The following is a 25,219-nucleotide window of genomic DNA, read 5'->3' as shown; positions in this document are numbered from 1 at the left end:
AAACAAATTAGAGGTCACTTCCAGAAATGAAGGCCTGAGCTTCTTTCTCTTCCTCCATTTCCCATCTGTCCAGTGGGGATAATAACTCACCTGGTTCAGTCTGTGCTTCTCCAGGCATCGTCAGGCTGCCCTGTGGAGTTCTGTACGGCAGTACCGATTCTGTTCTATCCAGGTTCCCATGGCAGTGGAATCTGTCTGCCTTCTGGCCATGCTCGAAAGGATGTGACTAATGTCTGTCCTGTATGGGTCATTCTCTCTGCCCTCCACTCCCCCGTGGGAGGGTTGGGTGGCACAGTGTTTTGTTTTGGTGGGGTCTTGGGTTCTGTGAGAGCCTAGAGGTCTCCTTCTGCTCATCTCCTTCAACTGATGCCTCAAAAGCACATATCCAGGCAGAGTTGCACATGTCCAGTCTAATTCTGTGGAGCTGAGTGAGCTGATCTTTGAGGACTTTGCCAGGTGCTCAGAATCTACTGTGCTTTCGATCTCCTGTAATGCGATAAGTGGCAACCTTGTTAGCACATGTCTGCGCACAGTGGATGGGTTTAGTTCTGTCCTGCTTCAGGCTGTCAGCATAGCAATAACCTAGGAATCTGTGGGTGTTCCTTGGTCTGTAGCTGATAATATTTTAGCTTTTCAGTTAACAGCCTCTTTCATCCTGAATGCCCCTACAAACTGCCATTAGATTAACATAGTCCCACTGAAATGCATCCAGCCCTGGGGTGGAGGACAGCCTTTCCTTGCTGAACAGCATGCTGGACAATAGTAGTAGTTTGCACTCCAGTTGCACCTCTTATGAGAGACTCTCTAAGTGCTTTGCAAAGGTTAGCTGAGCCTTGCAACACCCTGTGAAGTAGGCAGTATTATTAGTATCATCCCTTTTCTTACAGAGGAAGAGACTGAGACCCGTAAGTGGCAGAGCTTAGGAATGGAACCCAGGAGTCCTGATGCCTGGTGCTCTGGCTGCTAGATGCGCTCTCATTCTCCAGAATGGAGCGTGGGCAGGAAGAGAGAGCCTGGGCAAGGGCACTGAGGCGGGCATGGGAACTCCTTAACGTCCACCTGGAGAAGGCAGCACCTTGGCTTTTAAGGTCTCACCTGGATGATTGACACACAAGATAGAAGGGCCAACCCAAAGCAAATGCACCACGGAAGTCCTGCTTTCAATTCCGTGTTGAGGTCTTACATAGTGCAGAGGCCTGGTGCACAGGAGTGAATTTCACCCACAATGCATTGCATGTCACCAGGCCTTTTCCTCCCTTGGCAGGAAGAAGGGCAGGGCGTGACCCCTGTGGTTTTGGACAGCCAAGGAGCATGTTAGGGCTAGAGCGGGATCTGTCCACTAAAGACCACACCCTTCCTTTTATTTAGTGATAACACTTAGATTATTTGTTTCCATAGCGAGCAGGGCACTGAGATGCCTTCAAGCTACCCCCATCTCCAGGCTTGAGAGTGACTGTGCCCATGTGCCGCCAGTACCCCAGTTTGCAGGCACAGATCTGCTCTCCCTTATTCGAGTCCTGGCTGCTGCACTATGGTTCCACTCACAAGTGCGAGGGGCAGTTCAGGAGGCTGCTCGGACCATTCTCAGCCCTCTCAGTTAATAACACGAGGAGGCGAAACCAAGAGAACCCGGCGCCTCATGAATACAGGGAAGAGGCAGGGGCTTTATTTTCACCCACGCCTGTGAAAAAAATCAGCATTTGTTTGTCAATCCAGCGCAGCGGGTAACTTATGAGGTGGCTGGAGGACAATGGGAGTGTTTAGCAGTGAAATGCAGAGGGAGTAGATTCCTCTCCTGTCCTCCCCCCAGCCTTCATAACTGTCCCCTTCATTCAGTCATCCCCGTAATGGAGGTTTTCCGCTGCTCCTGCCATATGTGTTCCACATTGTGGCAGTGCTGGCTAAGGACACATGGGAGCGAAGGCTTTGGGGGAGCGTATTACCCTCCGCTGAGCCGCTTGGCTGTCTCCAGTCAGAGTGCTGCTGAATTGAATTATCAGTTTAAATGATATAATTGACTCAAGGAAAGGCACAAGCTGACCCTGCAGAACACACATTAGGGGGATATATATACAATCTGTCCTGAGCCAAAGGATGATCTGGTGATGTTGTGTTGGGTAACTCACACTTGTATTTGGTGCTCTTCTCCAGAGAATCTGAAAGCATTTTACAAACATCCGTTACACTTGTAAGGCAGGTCCCAGTCCCACTTTCCCCAGTGTGCTTAGCCATGGTCAGTCAGCAAGCCAGTAGCAGGGAGAGGCTTAGAACCCAGGAATGCTGAGGGACACCCCCCCCCGCTGTAACCACTAGACTCCACACCCATCCCAGAGCTGGCGATTGAACCCAGGAGTCCTGACCCCCAGCCCTCCTGCCGTAACCACTAGACTTCACTCCTCTCCCAGAGCTAGGAATAGAACTCAGGAGTCCTAACTCCACGACCAAGTCAATTTTAGTCAAGTGCCTTTGAGAGGCTTGGATGAAAGGGCCATAGACATACACATTTTTATTACCAAAAACATCTGATCAGTTGAGCTGTCGGTTGCATTTACTGCAAGGGTGTGGATTCTGAACTAGGCCATCTCTGCACAGAGGCTGTAGCAATTTAACCAAATTTGTTTTTAAACCGATTTAGTGAGATCAGGACAGAGTGTGTAGACAAGGCCTTGGGGACACACTGCAGCTATTTAGTTGTTCATGAGGTTTCTTGCCTTTTTAATTCCTAATGAATTTCCAAGGTGATATCCCCTATTCCTTTGGTGCCTAGTGCTTGCAGGTGAAGATGTGTTCTGGTGCATCTGTCACTTCGTCAGGGTGGGCTTCTCTGGGTGTAGTGTGGTCTTGCATCTGTTTTTGAAGGACTTGCTGGGTTTACATGGCTATTACGTATGTCAGGAAGGGTTGGGGGGTTTTAGTGTGAGGATATTTTCCCCATGAAGGATCCATTCTGTGGTATCCTCCTGCCTGTGCCTGCTATAAAGTTTCTGCCTCTGGGATAAAATTAACTCCTGTCCAGAGGGCTCCAGCAGAACTCTGATTTGAGGAGTAAGCAGGACTCGAATGGTGCCTTAGCTGGAGGGCGAGAGAGAAAATGATTTGCCCCAGGGCACGCAGCAAGTCGGTGGCAGAGCCAGAAATAGGAATTAGATGCCCTGACTCGCAGTCCGGCAGTAGGCCATGCCGGTGCCTATGGATGGCCTGATTCTGAGGGGTGCTGGATTCCCACCATGCCCACTGATATCTCAAGATCATACTGAGTTGTGGGTCCCTTAGTCACAGTTGAGTGCTCAGCATCCCCCTGCCCCCTCGCTGTGTATGGAGGGTACAGGAAAACGTGGCTTACAGTCTAAGCTGCCTGGTCCGGAGAGACAGTGCAAACTGTCCAGTAACCACAGATTGGAAGTCTCAGAGCAGAGCGATGGATGTGCCTTTGGAGGGCAGTTCTTCTGGTTTAACAATCGGCCCAAGAAGCCAGTGCCTCAGATAGCAGCTGCCTGTTTTGCAGACCCAGGAGATTTACATAGTTCGGAGATGCAACCAGGCTGCTTATGCAAACGGCCAGCCCTCAACTGTCTGCAGTTTAGTGTCTGGCCTCGTCAGTGCATTGGGGTCAGGAAAAAGGCCCGGGGACAGATCCTTAGCTGGTGCAAATCTTCATTGCCATCAGCAGAGCTACCTCCATGTACGCCAGCCGGGAGCCTGGCCCCTGGAGATGTAGTAGGCACTGGTGCCACTCTTACTCCATACAGCTCACGCCCAGGGGTGCTGCCCTCTGGTGCTGCTGCCTGTTGGTTCTGTGGACAGCTCGGTCGTTGTGCAGATTGTGTGCCAATTGGGTTAATCTGACCTTCTGGCCTTTTTATGAGGCCACGTCTGTTTGGGGAAATTGTTTTGCTGATTAGAAATGGATTTTCCTCTCTCTAACTTAATCCTCTGAAATGGGGTGTTTGGGGTTAGACCTTGTGCATCTCTGGCATAATGTCAGATCCGTGCCCTGGGGATCTCGGCTCGCTTCAGGGGCTGGAATGTCCATCAAGGGATACCATCCTCAGGCGGATCCTGGCCCCATCAGAGTCCCTGGAACTGGGGTGGCCTCGCTGGGATCTGACAGCGAATAAAATACTGAGTCTCCTCCCGCCTCTTGCTCAGATTTCTGTGGTTGCCCCATCCTAGAGCCTCCTGCAGTGGAGTCTCCGTCCCATGTGCTGTGGAGTAACCCTGGTGGCACCAAGAGACATGGGTGAATCAAGAGGAGTGTGAGTTACTGCCCGATCCATCGGGGAGACTGCACAGGGACCTGCAGGCAGATCGCTCCCAAAGCAGATCTGCCAGCCAGGAGCAGAGTGCAAGGCACATGGTGGTGGAGAAGGTGCCCTTGCCCTACTGGGAACAGGGCCTGGACACACATTAAGCTACTGGGCCAGCCTGGGAAACCTGATCTGCATTCAGTAACCGTCTGTTAGGAGCCATTCCACCATCTTTCCAGCCATGCCCCACCCTGGTGGGGCTGGGAGGGCGGCCAAGTGAGTGGCACAGATCTGGCAATGCCAGCTTAACACCGCTCGGGTTTCCTCTAGGTACTGAAAATCCCCCGCTGCTCCCTTCGGGTAATTTGCCTGCTGCAGGAGCAGTGGGACGGGCTGGGGACGGTGAGTCTCGCCCCCGGCGTTGTCCTTCACGTGCGTTGCTACTGGAGAATCTGAAACACAGCTGCCTCGGCTGAAGCTGCGCTGCGTGGTTCTGTGGCGTAGCGTGGGCTGCCTCCTTGAACTGTGCCGTGAACGTTGGGTGCTGCTGAAGCATAGTACTCAGAAAAAGCTCTGTGTAGACAAGGCCTCTAGGAACTGGTTTCCTGCTCCAGCCCTCCGTCCAGATCCTACCCTCGGAGATGCACGTGTGCGCATGGCTGCCATTGGCTGATCTGGGGACTGTACTATCCCGCAGCCGCGGTCTGAAAGCAGGCCAGCCGCAAACATTCAGCAGTAACAGCTACAGGCACCTTTTCCTTCTGTCTCCCAGGGCAGCAGGCGCCAAAGCTGCCTCCGCTGCTTTTAAAATAGGGCGTCCATGGGACGTAAGCGGGGCCTGATCCTTGTCCTGGCCCAACTGCACAAGCGGGCTTCCGGCCCCAGTGGGGCATCATTCTTTCCTCAACATCCTAACACCCCTCTGTGCCCTCCACAGTCTGCTTGGTGTCTGCATCCCACGTGCTTGCCCTGGGTGTAATGTGATCTGGGACAGCTGTAAGCCTCGGTATCTGGGTGAACCTGCCAGGACCAGTTTCCATCTGAATTGGGCTGCTCTATTTCTAATTTACAGGACTCTCCAAAGCCTACTTGTAAATAACTGTGAGTGAAAACTTGATACCCAGAGCAGTGCATCTCCCAGACTTGATCTGCTGCTTTCCTGACGGGTACTTCCTCCCGACCCATCCATTTCAGCCTTTTTTATATTGCATCTTGTCATCTGAGCCACGCCAGCCCCATCTAGCTGGATTACCTGGGGCTCGAGGCTGAAAACTGCAGAGTTCACAAACTTCGTGCAGGAAAATAAAAAATGAATCAGAGCAACAGCAAAATAACAAATGGTCACATGCCTTGGGAGTGGGGCATGCTGTATGAGAGAAATCTGTAATTCACAATGAGACCTTGCACGTCTGAAATGTGTGCATTGACAAACGGCATTGTGACCCTCTTTAGTAACCTGCCCTGGTCAACTTTCCTCTTTTTAATAATATTTAAAAGAACCTTGCAACATCATGCTGAAAATTTGCCAGCCCAGACGCAGTCTAGTTGACTGGCCTCCACCAGAATGCACACCAAGAAAGCCATTACATGCCTCAGGCAAGTGGAATTTTGCAAAGCTGCACTGCAGGAACACACTGGGTTAGACCCAATATTCAGGGTCTGCTTCTCCGGCGTATTAGACTAGTTTTATGTTTCTGTAACAATGTTGACAATGCAGTTATATCTGCGTAAAGGATTGGGGCCTTGTAATTTGGGGCCAGATCCTCAACTGGTGTAAATGGATGCCGTTTCATTCACACTAGCTGAGGACCTGGCCCTTTGTGTTTCCTGTATGGTTGGGATCCCAAACTGCAGCATTGGGCTTGTTTAGGAGAACCAGGAAATGACAAGTGACAGGGAACAGCAGGGCTGTTTTGAGTCTTGCTTATACCAGTGTGACTCTGCTGATTTCAGTGGAGTTGCTTCTGATTTACACCAGTATAAATGAGAGGCCAATAAATCCCAGTGGGTTTAATTTACCCTCTTTTGCACTGGTGTAAATCTGGAGTTAACTCCATTTCAGTTGATGGAATTGCACTGATTTTATACTAAAACAGTATTATACATTAACTTATTAGTCTCCTCTTGTTGTCCAATGAAATGTTGCGAAGTGAGGTGAGGTGAAGTGAGGTGAACAACCAATGGTGCAAGTGTTCACAGCATTCCTTTAAAATGCACGTGATTGGAGACTGCAGATTTACTTCTAACTGCTCCGAGGGGCTAATCTGTCCTGAGCTCGTGTGTCAGGCTCCCAGTGAAGCCGCGCCTGCGTCCGATGGAACTATTTGGGCTAAAGCTCGTATGAGTTCCTCTCCAGTTTGAGGTACAAACAAAGGAAAATAAGTGACTTGTGACACCTCTGCACTGCTAACCCCCAAGCATCTAAAAATTACGAGGCAGGCTCCAAAAATCATTTTGCAAAATAATAATAATTTTGAGGTGGTTTTTATTTGCATCCTGGTTGTTGAAACGCAAGGGTTTGTGACCTTAAGCCTTACCCCACCACTAGGATGGCTAGAAAGTTTCTTTTTAAAATTTTAAAGAAAATCTGGAGTTCTCACTATCACTTGAGTCCAGAAGGTGGAGCTTTAAGAATTATGCCAAGCATCACAAGAGCTGGCGACACTGACACCTGATTTGTCACATTTTTTATTCACTTCTGGGCTTCTGGGGGGATTTTTTCCCACCTCCCAGTCCAGTTTAAAATTCTGGAGCTTGGAGCAACATTCCTAAAATTCATTATTTATTATTTCCTTATTGCTTTATTAACCATTTCTGAGTTTAATCACCAATAGCTTCTAGTCCTATGGATGTCCCAGATGAGGCCCCCATCCCCAGTTCTGCATGATCTCTCGCTCTCTCCGAGTTACATTTAGCTAAGATTATCTGGTCTCAGCCTGACAGATGGGAGCGGCTCAGCTGCCGCCAGTCCGAATGGATACATATTAATTTTTCATTTGCCGGACGGATACTGAAACGGCCCAGATGGGAAATGGCCTATTGGTCAGTCTCCATTTTGTAGTGATGTCCAGCTGCTCTGCACTTGATATATGAGTGGGCAGAGTGGACATTACAGAGCCCTCAGCTCACCGAGAGAGCCCGGTTCTGGGCAGTGGTGGCTCCTTGGGGGTGATTGGAGTTAGCCTAAATCCTTTTAACATATGTACATTGACCCTGCTTTGATTGGAAAACCATCCTTTCCTTTTGTCAACATCATTTAGGAGGGGATGGAAAATGCAGGAGACAAAGGAAAGCAACTCCCTGATGGATTTGGTGAACAGGCCAAATTTGTACCTCGATATCCAGCATTATAAACCTTGGATTTCATTTCATAGCAACAGACCAGATTGCAAAAAATCAGCTCCCATGACTTGGATTTGTTAATGTTTGGTTTTTTGTTTAACATCTAACCTCTCCAGTTCTTTCGCTAATGTTGTCAGGTACAACTGACAGCCATATATAAAAATAAAACACAGTACTCTGCTCTGTTCACTCCCAATACTTCAGCATCTGTTTTGGAGCCAGATGCTCCATTGGTATAAATCAGAGAAGCTGCCATTACTTCAGTGGAGTTATGCTGATTTACACCATCGGAGGTGCTGACACCATGTCTGCAGAATACTGAGGAGTGTGTGTGTGTGTTTTAAATAACAGGTTTATCTTTATTTTCTTTTATCTTCTGGGTGATTGTGGAGGAGACTGTATGCTGTAGTGCTGGTGAAGAGGCAAAGCTGAGTGCAGAGATGAAACTTTGAAGATACAGCTCCATTTTGTAGGGGAGGTAGAAGAAGGCGGTGGTGCAGTTTTCATACCTGCAGTTATGGATAAGCGGCCATTAAACACGGGACTTTATTTTTTCAAACAAACCTGAAGAATATTAGGGCGTTAGGATGAAAACACATGACTTTTGCACATGCCAGCCACCCGTTGGCTTGAGGAAATGCTTATAGGTGCTGGAGAGATATTGATGGGAAACATTTCCTTTTAATAGACTCTGGGACAGACCAAAAGCTTTGCCCTTCTGCAAAATTCCTTGTATAATTAAAAATTCTGCTCTCATTTGCCCAGGTGTATCTCTGGTGGGCTTAGTGCCAATAACTCCTGATTTACACCAGCATGAGTGAGGACAGAATCAGGCCCAGGGTGTGAGTGAGTTTTTTTGTAATGGTGCTGGAAACGTATCTATTTTTAAAACCGTTGCTAAGGTTTAATGATGCCACCCGCTAGCTGGATGACCTTGGGTGAGTCACTTCCCCAGCTCCGGAATGGGGTTTTTAATACCGACCTGCCGCAGAGGGGAGTTGTGACGGTTAGTGCATCCGTGTATGTAAAGTGCTTTTAGACCTCAATCGCCACAGGAGAGCAGAGCGCTAAGGCATTGTGACAGGTCACGGCAGAGGCTCTGTGGTAGCTGAGCCCTGCTTACCGCTGGAGAGTTACCCTGATGTAGCTGCACAAGACTTTGCACTGGTTTAGCTATATTGCCAACACCTAGTGTGGACGCGCTGTATGGGTGTAAAATGGGGCTTATGTTGGTATGTCATCACAACAAGCTGCACTGGTAGGACTGCGGTACTTACTAAGGGCTTGTTTACCTGGCACGTTACTGCATGACAAGATGGTGCATTGTAGAGTCACACCCTGACTTAGTGCACAGTAACGAGCCATGTAGACAAGCTCTTAGGGTTTGTACGAGCCTAACTGTATAGACGCATTTACATCCGTGTGAATTTCTTTCGTGTAGGTGGGGCCAAATTCATCATGTTTTGTGGGCGCTTTGCTAGGCAGCTGGTCACGGATCTCAGATACCATGGTGATGAGAGAACCTGTAACAGATCAGTGTTTAATGTCCATGTGCCCGGTACAGGCAAAGCCAAAGAACCAGGGTTTGTTACCGCTGTAAAGAAATGCTGCTCGTCGATTTGCTGCATTTGCTTTTGGGGAGCAGGAAGAAACTAAAGGCTTATGAAACTTGCAGCACAAATCTTGCTGTTCCACCAGCGCATCTCAGGATGGGCATGGCCTGTTCCCAGCTCTGGATTGTCCGGCACTGGCAGAGAAATTAAATCATCTGGTGCCATGTTAATTTTCTGGATACTGTTTGGGTCTAACATTTACATGTTAACTGCCCCAAACTCCAGCTGGACTCTTCCTGTTTCTGACATCCTGTATGGTCCTAGTGGTTCTGTAATCCTGTAAACATGCCATTTGCCACCCCAGATTACACCAGTGGGTCAGGGAGTCTGGCATCTTGCCTCGCAGCAGGATGTGACCTGGGAAAGAGAGGTTTCAGAGTAGCAGCCGTGTTAGTCTGTATTCGCAAAAAGAAAAGGAGTACTTGTGGCACCTTAGAGACTAACAAATTTATTAGAGCATAAGCTTTCGTGAGCTACAGCTCACTTCATCAATGCATCCGATGAAGTGAGCTGTAGCTCACGAAAGCTTATGCTCTAATAAATTTGTTAGTCTCTAAGGTGCCACAAGTACTCCTTTTCTTTCTGGGAAAGAGAGAATCTCTGCCCTGCCCCTTTGTAATGCCATAAGCCAACTGATGCCGTGAAGCGGGAGCTCTGCTTGCCCTAATTGATAGTGATTAGTCTCATGAACACTTTTTTTTTTAAACCCTCCATCTGGGGTGCTGATTATTTACCCTGCTGCCTGATTTGCAGGGCTGTACTCTGTGTTAGGGACTGGAGTTTGCCAGGGTTTTGCGTTCCAGCAGAGAAGCAGGGTGTTTTTCCTCCCCAGAAACGCTAGAGGGAGCAGTGGGTAGGTTTTCCTGGAGCTGGACTGGGTTTGCAAAGAGGTGAGAGGTGGTCACTAAAGGGAGATCATCGGAGGTGCACACACACCAGTTCCCTTTTGTATCTCATTCCTAGGTGATCTTTAAAGGGGCTCATGTGCCCCCACCGCCCCACTGCTCAGCCAAATGCAGATTGGATTCAGATCCTGTCACGCGGCAGATTCTCAGCTCAAGGGGGATTGCTGTTCTATTTCCCCCCATCTCTGCCTTCGGAGTCTGCACTGAACTAGTCCCTCAACATGCTGCTAAGGGCTGCTGGGTAGCTGCAGGCTGAGGATATGGTCGCTCCTGGCCATTGAAGATCCCATGGCACCATTTCTTAGTCAGGGCAGGGCATTAACCCTAGTGGCCGCACTGATTTCATCCTGTTTCTCCAGAGGGGGCTGCCTTTCAGTGGTGGGCAAAGTGGTCCTTCCGTAGCCCTCCCATGGGGCAGTTGCGAGGTTTCATTCATTGTTTGCAAAGCCCTTCTGAGACCCGCATAGGCCACATTTTATTACTGTTGTTGTTTTGTGTGCGGGCTGCTCTCAGTCTCCCCCGCCCTGTGGAATATAATCCCTGGTGCCTCTGCTGTTGGGTAATCAGCGTTGCCTGCTTTCCATTTCCCCCTTTCATCTTCCCTGGGGTTTGCTCCCCTCCCTTCCCCCTCCTCCTCCAATGTCACTTGTTCATTTTCATTAGAAACATGATGCTCCCAGGTTTCAGTTCAAGGGAACTAACTTTGCCTTCTCTCAGGCTGGAGCTGGCAGTGCTGTGCCGATCCAGTCACTGGACGTCGCATTGCTTTTCACGGCATGAGAGGCTGTGTGCTGCAAAGCATCAATAGGGCCAGATCTTTAGTCAGTGTGATTAATGTCCATGGAGCCCTGCCAGTTTACCCCAGATGAGGATCTGGGCCACCCGTGGGTGTTGGTTCAGTGTGTGCGTTCACATTCTGTTCAGTGTATTGGTGTGTAGAGTGTGTATTGTATGTGTGCACAAATATTCATGTTGTGTGTGTGTATGTAAAAACCCAGGCTGGGTATACAGGGTGTTTGTTAGATCGTCTGAGGTGTTTGCAGTGCATGTGCCTGCATTGTGTGCCTTCCACCATGGCTGGTTCTCGCTTGGACTGGACAGTGTGAATAAAGCTTCGTGGCTGTTTGTGAAATAACTCACCCAGGATTTTCCCGTTTGGACACAGAGGGCTGGTGGATCAGGGCAGCAGCCCAAGCTGAGCAGTAAAAGGGGTGCTGGTGGGACAGAGCGCTCCCCACCTCAAACACTGAACAGTTGGACACTCTGCTGTGCACCCTAGTTATGTGCAGTTAAAAAGCCCCCTAACAAAAGCCCAGTTCAGCGTTGCTGCTGAATAGATTAACAAGATTTCCATAATTAGTGCACCCGGGAACAATAGGATTCTCCTTTGCCCAGCCCCCTTCCCTCCTTTTGTCTTGTGCTTTAGATAATGGAGAAGCCGGGAGGGTGGGAAACTGACATGCCATTTGGTCACTGGACAGTAATTTTCTCACACTGCCGAAGGGGAGCATTGAAACATCTGTCCTGCTCTGAAAGCTTATTCATGTTACATTTCAAACCCATGACAACTTCTGTGCCTGCCAGCCCCATTCCCCCACTCCCTCCCTCCCTCCCTCTTTTCTTATTTTTAAGGGCATGTGTTTTGGTTTTGGTTTTTGCTTTGGCCCTTTTCCCAAATGCCTTTCAAACCCCACATTTAAACAGATCGTATGGATGCATTTTTCCCTTTGTGTGTGTGTTTTTTTAATTGTGTTTTGTGTTACTCTTCACACCGATACTCCATATAAATACACTTCATGATGACAATAATTCTGGCACCAGCCAAATTCCAGAGCCTCTGAAGTCTTCCTGTAGAAACTTTGTTCTGCGTGTCTACAACGCCTAGCACAAAGGAGTTCTGGTTCATGCACTAGCACAGAGCAAGTAATTATAATAGAGTCAGGCAGTCCTCTTTGCATCTGCAAATATTGGGTGTGTGAAAAGCAGTTGAAAAGATGCTCTGGGAAAATCAAATCCATTTTGCTACATGTGCTTGGAAAATCACCTCTGCAATAGATCCCGATCCTGCAGCCACCCTTTGTGTGAGGAATTCCTGGGAAATCAGCCAGTTCCGGGCATGGAGCAACTCTGGGGTCAGGCTCATAAAAAATATTTCTTTCTCTCTGCTTCTGTAAAACCAACCCCTTTGACTCCCTGGACATGCAGGGATTGGGCAGTGTGGATGCTGCTGCAGGATTGGGACCTGGTTTGTTATTAACAGGCATAAGCCACATAAACACATACCCAGTTTCTGCCCACGCACTTCTGACCTCTTAGTTAGACCTACAGTTACTGGCTGAGAGCCGCTGTTCACCATTCCTGACCCTGGGTCTGTTCCTGAACAAGTCTCTGACAGGTTTTGATAACATTTGAAGAAATAAATGATAAATTGTGGGATGTGTCCATTTTTAAGGGCTGATGCGCCTTTGGGAGTGAATACCGTAGGGCTGGAGTACACTCATGCACACGTATGTGCGCACACACAAACACAAACAAACAAACCTTCATCAAAACAACCACATGGGTTCACACCTTGAGCTATTTCTCTGTAAATCTACGTAGAGACGTTCTTAATTTGTAATAAACTGTCCTGCTTCCATTCAGCTTCTCCACATTTGCACTAAAATAACCAAAGGAGTAAATTAAAACCAATTTGTATGTAGACCAGCTCCGAGGGGTTTGTGCCCAAAGGTCCCTGGAGGCGTTTACACCTTGCTCAGTGCTATCTAAATGAAATAGAATTAAGCACAAAGTCCTTGAAACATGGCCCAGAATGCAGAGCCCTGAACCCAAGTGTTAAAACTCAGACAGACTAAGCGAGACATTCTGATGATCCAACACAACCTGAAAAAGGAAATGAAGAAGCAAAATGATCCCTTCTTATTCTAAGGTATGTCTGCACTGCAAAAAAAAAAAAAAAAAAAAAAGAGTTGTGTTCTAAACTCCGGTTAGCTAATGCGGGTTAAATTAGCAGTGAATACACAGCAACTCACGTTAACAACTCAAATTGACCCCCCGGCTCCCCTCTAGGGGGCACTAACCAAAGTTAAAAGCAGAGTTGCTGAATCTTCAATAAAAAGAACAGGAGTACTTGTGGCCCCTTAGAGGCTAACGAATTTATTTGAGCCTAAGCTTTCGTGGGCTAAAACCCACTTCATTGGATGCATGCAGTGGAAAATACAGTAGGAAGATGTGTATATATACACACAGAGAACATGAAACAAAGGGTGTTGCCATACACACTATAACGAGAGTGATCAATTAAAGTGAGCAGGAGAAAAAAAATCTTTTGTAGTGATAATCAGGATGGCCCATTTCCAACAGTGTCTTCAGTGCTATTTTATCCCAAGTTAGCTCACCTGAGTTCAGAACACACTTTTTTTGCAATGTAGATGTCCCCTGAGTGACAGAATGATCCCCTGAATGAAAATATATTATTTCATTTGTAAAACATTCACACTCTGGAAACAGGGTAATGGAGAGAGACTTCCAATTTTAGATGCAATTTCCTTGTGTCTTTGGCTGTGTTTGGAAAGATCTGAGCTAGGGCTTTTGCATCACTGGATTCTGTGGATAAAAGCAATGCCCTCCCTCCAAGAACTTAATTTCCTTAATGCTCCTTGTCATTATTTGTGTGGTATTTTCCTTGTAACCCCAAACCAGCTGTAACTAATAATTTTACTTGGGAGGGGGAATATACTGAAAGTCTTCTGATTGTAAACTTGAAAAATTGCCAGATTTGTATGCAAGAGAGAAAATTGCCACTTAAGCTGATCAGCTCAATATTATAAATGTTGAGGTTACTTTTCTGATTAAGCAATTAATTCAGCGAGTCTGGTGTTTGTAAAGGAGAACTTGAAAACAGTGCATACATTTTCCAGCTACTGGAAATTAGAAGGAAAGAAAGAAAGAAAGAACTTTGGAACAACATCTGCTACAGTATCAGTGCATTATATGCACATTCTGTACATACATATGTGGTATTATCAGGGCTGGGGGCCACTCTGCCTCAAGAGAGAGAACATGACATCAAAGAAACTGGCACTCTAAGGAGAAACTCGGGAAATAGACATGTCTTTTGTCTCTTGAAGGTTATCAAAATCTACGGCCAGGGAGTCTCTGCTGTACAGCCCACTGTGAGCAATATCCCAGCTTAAAGGAAGGGATGCAGTCCACACCATCAGAGCCCATTAGGATTATTTGTTTTAGAGTAATGCACAGATTGGGGACCCATTGTGTTAGGTGCTGTACAAAGACGCAGTGAGAGAGTCCCTAGTCCCAGATACCCTGGTGATGGAAGCGATAGAATAATCTAAGGTATATCCACTTGCTTAGGTCTCAAAATACACTTTCCATAGAATCCTATGTATTGTCTTCCCTGGGCAGTGCTATAGGACCATGTGTGTAATATATTCCCTGTCCTCCACATTTTAAATCAGATTTTCTGCCCAGAGCAGAGTAAAAAGCATGTATCGATACTGGTTTATGGGCTCACATTGTCCTTTGCAGGCATAGTTCGTTGTTGTGCACCTACAGAGTTGGGTTTTGTGGATCAAAGGCAGTATACATCAGACCATCTATCACTTTATAATATGCCCTTTTCCTCTGTTGCAATCAATGGGGAAAAACCCACTCACACAATTAAAACCCTACTCCAGCTAGGCAGGAGACATGCGGCATTTCTAGAGGATTTCTGTGTAGTTCTGTCTAGGGAGTTTTGGGATGGGGGACCTAATTGTTGCCTCTGCAAAGGGCCGGGTCCTTGTTGATGTAGCAGAAGTGTAGAGTGCTAGGCGCAAAACGCACTGTTATAAGCTCTGTGGGGCAGAAGGTGTCTTTTTCTGTCTGTACCACGCCCAGCACAGTAGGGTCCTGGTCCATGACTGGGGCTCCTCAGCCTTACCACAGCGCCAATAATAAATAATAACCAGAGTTGCAATCGAGGCCGTGCTGCTAATGCGGTTCCTATTTTTTGATGTCTCTGCAGCAGTGCTGGAACATCATGCTGCCTTGATGGTGCATCTAGAGTTGTTGGATGGATCTCCCTGGGACCTAGCCCTGCGCAGTCCTGGTTAATGAGTTACCGCAATTACCGATCATGCTCGAGGGCCTGGTACTTTTGTTTTGTCTTTTCAAAACGTCCTCCTTGTTCCTCCAAGTCTCGTGCTTCCTCCTGAAATTCACTTTTTTCTTTTTAATCGCTTCCTGCTGCCTCGTGCTCCCGATCGAAGGGGAATGGTTTCCTCCCCCCTCCAACCATACTTAACGTTGTGCTTGGAAAAAATCAGCTGCAAGAGGGGAAGTTTATTGGAAAGCACTTGCCTTTGTGTTCATTAAAAAAGAGTCCTTTTCCCGCGGGCTGCCTTTGCTGTCTCTGTCTGACCATTTACCTATCGGTGGCACTTTAATAATAGCAAGTAAATGCAGAGAGGATGTCAGATAAAGCCATGCAAAGCTGCCATTTAAATCCTCTTGTGTAAGTTTGATATCCAAAGTGGAAGCACAAATGCCATATAAGTCAATTAAAGCATTAAGTAATCTAATTGTGCTGTGGCCACAAAGTGGCTTAAAGGCTGAGAGAGGCAAGTGAATGGTGTGTCCAGAACCCTCCCAGCCCCCACTTTAGCATTCCCCCGAGGCCTTTGTGAATGAGTAAAGGGGGAGGGATGTTAGGGAAGGGGTGGAGGTTGGTGGTGAGAACATACACACACAAGGACAACAATGAACAACAGAGAGAGAGAGAGAGAGAGAGAGAGAGAGAGAACGTGCACACAGGCACTATGAGCAGCGTCCCAAAGGCCCCCTTCCCTGGCCTTGAAATTTTGGAATTTGCTTTGCCCTTAGCAAGGCTCCCTGTCTGTCTTTGTTCATTAGCTCAGAAGAAGGAGAACAGTGCAATTAAAGTCACTTAAGAAAAAAAAAGGGTGATGTGCTGTTAACATTCCTCCAGCACTGCCCGCCCTGGATTCTTTCACTGTGTGCAACTTTTCCCTGGTGCATTCCTGGGCCAGAGACCTTCACTCAGTTCCGGTGAGAATTAGTGGGCCTGAGTCATGCTCCTGGAGCAAATCCACTGGAGTGGACAGAGTTAAACAAGAGTAAAAAGAAAAGGAGTACTTGTGGCATCTTAGAGACTAACAAATTTATTAGAGCATAAGCTTTCGTGAGCTACAGCTCACTTCATCGGATGCATCCGATGAAGTGAGCTGTAGCTCACGAAAGCTTATGCTCTAATAAATTTGTTAGTCTCTAAGGTGCCACAAGTACTCCTTTTCTTTTTGCGAATACAGACTAACACGGCTGCTACTCTGAAACCTTAAACAAGAGTAAAACCCATGTCAGTGAAGTTTGCTCTGTGTATGTGGATCCATGTAATGTAATCTGTCCTCCCACTGCTTATGGACCGCACAATCCAAGGCTCTAAATTCTGTTCAAACTCATTGGGCTAGATGCTCAGCTGGTGGAAATCAGCATAACTCCGTTGATTTCCGTGGAGTCAGTGAGAATCTGGTGCATTTTCTTCCACAATGACACTAACGCTAACCAATAGGGTTTGTCATGTAAAGCCAGTGGCTGCATGCTTTCTCCCATTACTGTCTAATAAATTTAATGAAGAATCCCAGCTTACGGGGGTCTGTTTTGTTTTTTTCAAGGCTGCTTCATTATTAATGAGCCCCAGTTACCCTGCAAGGGGACTCGACTAGTCTGATTCTCCTCCTGCACATGTCAGTTGATCCAAATCACTGGCGTTAGCCAGGTGAAAAAAGGATGTGACCTCACAGTTGGGCCCCATATTTATATATCTCTAGGGGCCTGGTCCTGAGGGTCTGGCAAAGTCCAGAGGAGGCAAGACTGCTCAGTTGGGCCCCTCAGTTCCCGCCTGTGTAAAATCCTGCTGGAAGCGGTGTGAGTTGCTATCCTGAGCAAGTGTTTGGAATGAAAAACTACACTAGGCAGCATGGTGCATATGGGTGCGCCTTCCTTCTCTTCTTCAACTCTTCCCTCTCCCCTCCAGCGCCCCCTGCAGGCTGCTGAACAGCTGATTGTGGCTGGCGGGAGGCACTGGGAGGGAGGGGGAGGAGTTGATGGGGCGAGTGCTGACCACCCACTGTTTTTTTTCCCATGGGTGCCCCAGCCCCAGGGCACCCATGGAATCGGCACCTATGGCATGGCGGCTTGTCTCACTTGATACCCTCTCTCCCCACCTACCCACGCGCGCCCCAGGGAGCACAATGAAGGAAGCTGGCTCTGTAAGAACCCGGTCCTGGACTACCAGCATGAACAGGTTTGTCTGGGTGGATTCCACGGAAGGTGGGAACCCTTCCCCCCAACTCACCCACAGCACGGGGACCAGAGCAGCTGCTGCATTGCAGAAGGCTTCTCTTTATGGCTGGTTTGCCCAATGGGTCTCTGCTCCCTCGTTCGTGCTGGCTGTATGCCGTCCCAGCACTGCTGCAGGGAGGGTCTCTTTGGACCCTTGCTCTGCTATGCTCGGTGGGAGCAGGTTCCCCCTTCTGCAGCCTTCTCCTGTGCGCGGCAGAGCCATTGCCTTTAGGCCAGGAGGCAGGACACAGCTCTTAGAAAATACCCATCCAGCTTTGTGATATTTCACCTACCTGACAGTATGGATTTAATTTCCCATGACAAATGGGCCTGGTGAAAAGAGCCTGGGATTCATATCAGCTCATGGATAATTCAAAGAAAGTGTCCAACCCGTCAGGAGAGGTGGAACCTGAGGCCTATCTGCGTCATTCTGCCTGGTTTATCCACGTGCTGATATGAACCAGTGCTTTGTGCTTTACTCTGTACACAGGGCCTTTAGGGACAGTATTGCGCAAGGGGCCAGCACCACAATAGCCCAGCAAATTTTGATCTGAGTCCCAGCATCTTCCCTCAAATCCATATCTGCTGTGACCCTTTTGGCTGAGTCTCCTCTCGCTCCTGCTGGCATAAAGCGGGAAGGGAGCTGCATGTTTGAAAGGAGGAGACTCTGATCCTTTGTGTTCTGTCCTAAATTTATCTTCTAACCCTTTGAACAAGATGAGCAGAAATGCAGACTGGAGTCTGCCCCTTGTGTGCCATTTACACCAGTGCAAAGGCAGTGCAAAGTACTACTATGTTAAAATGGCTTTGCACTGTTGTGAAGGCCCTGACAAGGCCCAGGGTAACAGACTAAGGGCTAGTCTAAACTGCCATACTACATCGCTCTGATCTGGGTTACATCCTCTGTCAATGCATATTTCATCACAACAACCTTAACTCTGACTTATCATGTGAGTTCTTAGGGTAGTGCCTGTCTTTTTGTGAAAAGAAAAGGAGGACTTGTGGCACCTTAGAGACTAACAAGTTTATTAGAGCATAAGCTTTCGTGAGCTACAGCTCACTTCATCGGATGCACTTGCAGTGTCTTGCTTTGGGCATGACTGGGATCTCCAAGCACTACTGCAGTGGAACTAATAATAATAATGATCCATGATTCACTGAATGGGTTTTGTGGTCATATTTTGAAATTCTCAGATAAAAAGTGGTTTAGAAGTGTAAAGCACTGCAATGATTATTAGTGATACGCAGGGAATTGTGTGTATGGTTCCCATTGGTGTGAATAGACTAAAATCCACTCCAAACCATCAGATATGAGAATGTCTCCTCTTAGGCCCTGATCCAGTGTGTTCTATACTGTTTCGCAATCTTGTCTTGATCACAAAATGCAGCCTAGTAGAGCTTTGACTGAAATAAGCAGCTGGTCTTGGTATTCTTGTGACCACTGGGGGCGAATCTCAGTTTTGGCACATGGTAATATTTATAATTGTGACTGCATAGGTCACTAAATGTTTTCCCAGTGTAACTTAAACATTTTTGTCTTGAAGCCTGATTCAGTTTTTTAAAAAAGATTCCCCTGCCCCCAAACCATAGGGCATAGAAACTCTCCTAAAGAGAAGCCAATCCAGCCTCAAAAGGGGCTCTATGAACATCACAGAGCCTTTTGCTAAAATATTCGAACTTTAGTGCCTGAAGGCAGGCTCTGGAATACCACTGGCCTGCTTGGCAAGGTGCTAATTGCCCTCAGCTCCTGTGGACTTTAGTGGGTGTTGTGCCTGCTCTTCACTTCTAGAGATCAGGCTACTTTTATTTAGGTGTGGGGGTCTTGGCCTCTTCCATGCTGAAGACACCCATGGAGCCCTATCGTGTAGCTGGGACCCTCTTTACATTTAGCAAACGGAGAAGGGCAGGGTGCTGAGCCCCGTACATTTAAACCTGCCTCCATTTCAGCAGGACCGCTCTACTCCAGGACCATATTTAACCCTTTCTTCCTCTGTTTCCCTGTCCCCAGCTCTGTTGAAAATGCACTGGACACCAGAGCATGCCCAGCCCCTGAACCAGTGGCCAGAGCAGCACCTCGATGTCTCTTCCACCACCTCCTCACCGGCCCACAAATCTGACCTCTACCACAGCAGCCGGCAGCGCTTCAACTACGCCTGGGCCAACGACGACATCTCCGCGCTGACGGCCTCCAACCTCCTCAAGAGGTATGCGGAGAAGTACTCGGGGGTGCTGGACTCGCCCTATGAGAGGCCGGTGCTGAACAGCTATGGAGATGGAACCTTTGGGCCGCTCAATGGGCAGAAAGGTGACGTGGAGCCTTGGCCGATGCCGCACGGCTCGGACGGTGCCTACCCCCTGAACACCATGCACGATGGGCTGCCTGGCTCCAAGGGGGTTGTTCCTTCTGCCCCAGGAAATGGGCCTGTAGGGCTTGGCAGCTCCCCTGTTGTCTGCGAGGTTGCCCGGGACTCCATTTATCCCACTAACTCATGTGGGGGAGCCGCCGGCTCCAGCGGCCTTGGCTTGTCTCAGGAGTATACCTCAGGCTACAGTGGCACCTACCTGCCATCGGGCTACTGCAGCCAGCCTGCGACAGCACTTCCCCCTCCCCACCCGTCAACCCTGCACAGCTCAGGACTCCTGCAGCCCACGCACCCTTCCTCTGCGCTGGTCCCCAGCTACAGCTCCTCAGGTCCCATGTACAACTACGCTTCAGGCAGCTACGCGCCTCAGCCCGGCTACGGGGGGATCCACCCTCCACATCCGTCGGCCTCTTACCTGCCCTCAGGCATTGCTGCACCCACCCCCATCCCCCCGCCACCCCCCTCCTCCCGGCCCCCGGGCATCCCTGGTTATAGCTACCAGAGCTCCAGCCTGCCCCCCCTCCCAGTGCCCCCCCTCAGCAGCGACTCGGGGGGCTCCCTGAAACGAAAGGCCTTTGATATCCCGGGAGGGGAGGACGAAGCTGAGGGCAGGTACAGGAAATACAGCTACGAGCAACCAAAGTCCACCCCTGAGTCGCCATACCAGATGTCCGACAACGGCGAATGTGGAGGCAACAGCTTCAGCCGAAGCACCGAGACCTCTCAGCTGCCCTTCAAGGCTGGGAAAAGGCCCACGGGAGCAGCGGCGACTGTGGCCTTGGAGGAGCATGTAGGAAAGTACAACAGCCAGCCCATGAAAGGCCTGGTCTCCCCTCCGTATGGCGCCGGGGAAGCCCCTTTGAGGCCCGGGGAGAGCTTTGAGAAGTTCACCCCGCCTCTTGCCAATGGCGAGCGTGCAGGTGGCGAGCAAGGTCATGCCTTCACCCATGGGATGCAGGCCAAGCCGCCGGGGTTCAGCAGCCAGTCTGTAGAAGAGCAGCTGAAAAACGTAGACCCCCTGATCCTAGAGCTGGTGAACAACAAAATCGTCGACTGCAGCCCCCCCGTCCAGTGGACGGACATTGCTGGTCAGGTCTCAGTCAAAGCCGCCATCGAGGAAGAGCTGGTGTGGCCTATCCTGAGGCCTGGGGCCTACACCGGGGACAGCCGGCCACCCAGGACCATCCTACTGTTCGGGCCTCGTGGAGCAGGGAAAACCCTGCTGAGCAGGTGCATCTCCACCCAGCTGGGCTCAACCTTCCTGAATCTCAGCGGGACAGCCCTGCTTTCCAAGTGGAAGGGCGAGGCCGAGAAGATCCTGCAGACGGTCTTCTTCGTGGCCAGCTGCCGTCAGCCATCAGTGGTGCTCATCTCCGAGGTGGAGTCCCTCCTCGTGGCCTGCGCTGGTGAAGAAGCCACCCAGGCGAGTGGCCTCAAGTCTCAGCTGCTTTCCTACTTGGACAACATAGCTACCTCAGCCGAGCAGAATGTCGTTGTCATCGGGACGACCACCCAGCCCAGCAATGTGGACGAAGCCTCCCAGAGGAGGTTCACCAAGCGGTTCTACATTTCCCCGCCCGACAGCATTGCCCGGCGGCAAATCCTCCACCACACCTTGGCCCAGCAGAACTACTGCCTCAGTGAACGGGAGATGGCCTCCCTCGTGCAGCACACCGAGAGCTACTCGGGCAGCGAGCTCATCCAGCTGTGCCAGCAGGCCGGCCCCACAAAACTCCACAGCTTGCCAGGCCAGCTGCAGCCCACCTCCTACAAAGACTTTGAGAACGCCTTCTGTAAAGTGCGCCCCACCGTCTCCCAGAAGGAGCTGGACTTGTACATGGAGTGGGACAAAATGTACGGGTCCAGGCACTGACGGCGCATGGAAGGGGTGGGCTGGGGAGCCAAGCCCTCAGCCTCAGACTCCAGTGGCATTTTTTTGTTGCTGGTGTTGTTGGTTGTGTGCCAGCTTGACCTCTGAGTGGAAGATTCGGGGAGATTATTTTGTATTTGTTAAGATCTGTTGCTCTGGAGTCTCTGGTCTAGCTCCAGCTGCTAAGGATGGAATCACAGCTCGCCCATGAATTCAGTCAGTGTCTTTTGTCTTTCTCCTATGTCCAAGCTGATCCAAGAAAAGACCCAAACACAAACAAATTCTTTTACAGGCTTTTTTATTTCAGACTTGACTGATTTTGTTTGTTTGTTTTTGTTTTTGGAAGTAGTCGCTCACTGAACTCAGGATAATCTATTTATTATTCGTCTACTTTCCCGTTCATCCGTTTTGAGACCAGCAACATAAAGGATGCAGCCAGGTGGAGATGTGTTTGGTTTTAACCTTCTCATGCGTGATATGATAGCTCTCTAGTCAATTTACAGAGACCTGATTTTTGTTGTTGTTGTTCCTAATAGAAATTTTTCAGCCATCATTTAACAAAACCAGCCCCCTTCGGCCGTGGCACTGTGGGCAATTTTTCTGTATTGAACTGTGCCAAGCAAAGGACTCGTCCCCCACAAAAATCAACATCTTTTCAAGCCATCATGAGGAATTTATTATTAGGAATAAATGGCACAGGGAGATGGGAGGAGGGAGGGAAGGTTTTGAAGTAAAGAAAAATGTAGATTGTTTAATATACTAGACCTCATTTTTATTTTTGTAATGTATGTAGTATTTTTTGTTTTTTCTTTTTAACTACTCAGGAAAAAAAATACCTCAGAAAAAACAAACAAACAAACAAACAAACAAACAACCCCGAATGTGTTTTTAAAAACTCTTTTATCTTCTCAAGAAAGGGAAGGGGGGGGGGGAAAGATCTTAAGAGTTTGCCAAACTCAATACAAAGCTGCATTATGTGTTTGCTTCCAAAAAAGGATGACAGAAAGAAGAAAAAAAAAACTTGAAGTTGTTACAAAGATGAAAGTTGAATGTATTTCAGGTGCTTTTCACAATATATTATGCCATAATTTTATTTTATTTTTTTTAAACATTGTTATTGTAGCATTTGGTGGAGTAACGTGTCTTCAAAGGAAAAGAGAGTATTAGTGCCGTAGTTTAAAAGCTGTTGCTAGTACCACTTTTTGGATAAACCTACTGGGTATGTTCTCAACTTCTTGGTTTGCAAAGCTTGTTTCTCTGTTGTGTTCGCCACTTCCTCTTCTTGCATCTCCCAGCTAAGGGCCCTGCCTGTGCTGCAGAAGTAAGCATGTTCATATGTGGTCAAGACCCAACCGTGTTGTAAGAAGATTTATTTTGCCTTTGTGAACAGGAAAAACTATGTTAGAGAACCAAGTTTTAACCTGCAAAGACTTCTGCACTGTGCGTTTAAGGCGTTATCTCCAGGAGAAAGCTGCACTGCTTTACTTAAGGGTGAGATTTTAAACAGATTTAATGAAACCAGTGCAAACCTCTGTGTGGATGCTCATCTTTTTGTTTAAACCAGGCATATTTCGGTGTAGCCCAGAGTCAGTTAGGAGTTGGCAGAAGCTGAAACAAAATGAGCTGCCTTTAAACCAAACTAAGAGGTTTGCACCAGTTTAACTAAATCATTTTTAAAAAACAGCTGAAGTTAAACTAGTGCCGTTTGGTAGGTCTCAGCCCATTTCTTACTGCCCGGTCCTGCAAGTTGCGTTGCTGGCGTGTCATGTTGCCCTGTGCAGAACAACATGCCGGATCAGGGTCTTTGTTTGCAGGCAAGGCCCTCTCAAAACCCGCCCCTACAGGAGCAGAGAGCAACGGCAGCGGGATAAAGCTAAATATCTCTTGTGTCTTCCTGGCACTAGCTGTAATGCCTCTGAGACTTGTGTGTACATCTGAAATAATGCAGGGCCCAGTCTCCTCATGCAGAGGGTTTTCCGTTCTCGCATTTTCCTTCTATCTAGCGAAGATGGGTGTGTCCCAGTTAGTGGTAGGGGAAGGCAGGGCAGTACCATTATGCCCCCTGGGAATCATACCCACTGGCCTAGTGGCATTGCCACCATTTCAGAACTAAGCGGTCCGATCCCAACCTCATTGATTCTTCTTATCCGCATGGAGATTTGTGTCACTTCAGCCCCCGGCTGGCTCCCTGAGCAGCATTTATACAGCCTATAAAAAACAAGCCAAGCACTTGAAATACAAAATGCCAAACCCCCAGACACTTGAAGTGCCACTGCTGGCACTGCCTGGTAATAGAGCGTGAGCCCATGGTTTGTGCTTATTTAGGACACTATAGCAATGTTTAACAGCAGCTGAAGAGCTAGAGCTAAAAGGTCAATGGAGAATTAATGTCTAATGCTGAGAACTGGCCACTTTGTGGCAGGGAAGAGGCACAGAGCAGGATAAGGCAGGTTATCAAGGGCATTGGGAGATTCTCTGGTCCTGAATTTCAGTTACTCCCATCCCTGCATGTGTGGGAGGGTGGAGTTACGGTGGATTTAAGCCAGTTTTGCACTCCCCTGTGTTCTGTGGGCTTTCAGGGGCCATTGCATCCTCCAGTGTGAGGTACAGCAGCCTCAGGGGTGCTCTAACTTATGCTTTAGTTCCCATGGCTCCCTTTGGGCCAGGAGAAGCAGAGAATAGCGGCAGTGTAGTCCAGGCACTCCCACTTCCTTAGTTAGATCATTTTGCTCTACTGGGGGAAGGCAGCTGGGGGAAGCTAGCCAGGGTACCACAGTTGCTCCCTCCCTGGCTTTGTGTTCATCACAGCCATTCTCTTCTCACACCAGATAATGCCCTTGTGCCAGGTGCCAACACCTTAATTCTTAACTTCTTTCTCTAGGCATGTTCTTAACAGATCATTTGGGAGGGAACAGACTCCTTGGCTCATGGTCTACAGGACTGCAACCATGCCCCTTATCCCCACCAAAGCTTCGTTGGTGTCGCATTTGATAAAACCAGTTTCTTGAGAGGTTTTGCATGCTATATTCTGTGAGCCAGGAACTCTGACTGCTCAGGGAGAGTGGAAGGGTGTTTGCAGGGGTGAGATGAGGGAGCTGGAGCTGTTAAGGGGCTTGCTGCTTCTCTGTACTGACTTTGCAGCCCATGTGTCTCATGAGAAGATTCTGCTGCTAGCATTGCAATGTTTCCCCCCTACAAAGAATGAGGTTTTTGCACTAGCACCCAGAACATGCGATGTCCCTGCACAAACATATAACGGCCCAATCCTCAACTCAAACTATTTCTTGAAATCCTCAATTTGAGTAGTTGCCTGAAAAGGAAATCTTTTTAAAAGGTTTCAGAGTAGCAGCCGTGTTAGTCTGTATTCGCAAAAAGAAAAGGAGTACTTGTGGCACCTTAGAGACTAACAAATTTATTAGAGCATAAGCTTTCGTGAGCTACAGCTCACTTCATCGGATCATCCGATGAAGTGAGCTGTAGCTCACGAAAGCTTATGCTCTAATAAATTTGTTAGTCT

General features: G+C 48.4%; 1 protein-coding gene across 1 annotated transcript in view; it reads left to right on the top strand.

The window, feature by feature from the left end:
- The window catches only part of FIGNL2 (fidgetin like 2), a 51,919-nt gene that overhangs the window by 23,942 nt on the left and 2,758 nt on the right, over positions 1-25,219 (top strand). Inside the window, exon 2 of the mRNA XM_038378917.2 lies at positions 19,478-25,036. Within this exon, the coding sequence (XP_038234845.1) occupies positions 19,489-21,705 (2,217 nt within the window). The 5' untranslated portion in view covers positions 19,478-19,488 and the 3' untranslated portion in view covers positions 21,706-25,036. The remainder of the gene's footprint in view (positions 1-19,477; positions 25,037-25,219) is intronic.

This window comes from Dermochelys coriacea, chromosome 20, assembly GCF_009764565.3.
Source record: "Dermochelys coriacea isolate rDerCor1 chromosome 20, rDerCor1.pri.v4, whole genome shotgun sequence".
Taxonomy (NCBI): domain Eukaryota; kingdom Metazoa; phylum Chordata; order Testudines; family Dermochelyidae; genus Dermochelys; species Dermochelys coriacea.
Note: the sequence above shows the minus strand (reverse complement) of the source record. Positions and strands in the feature narration are given on the sequence as shown.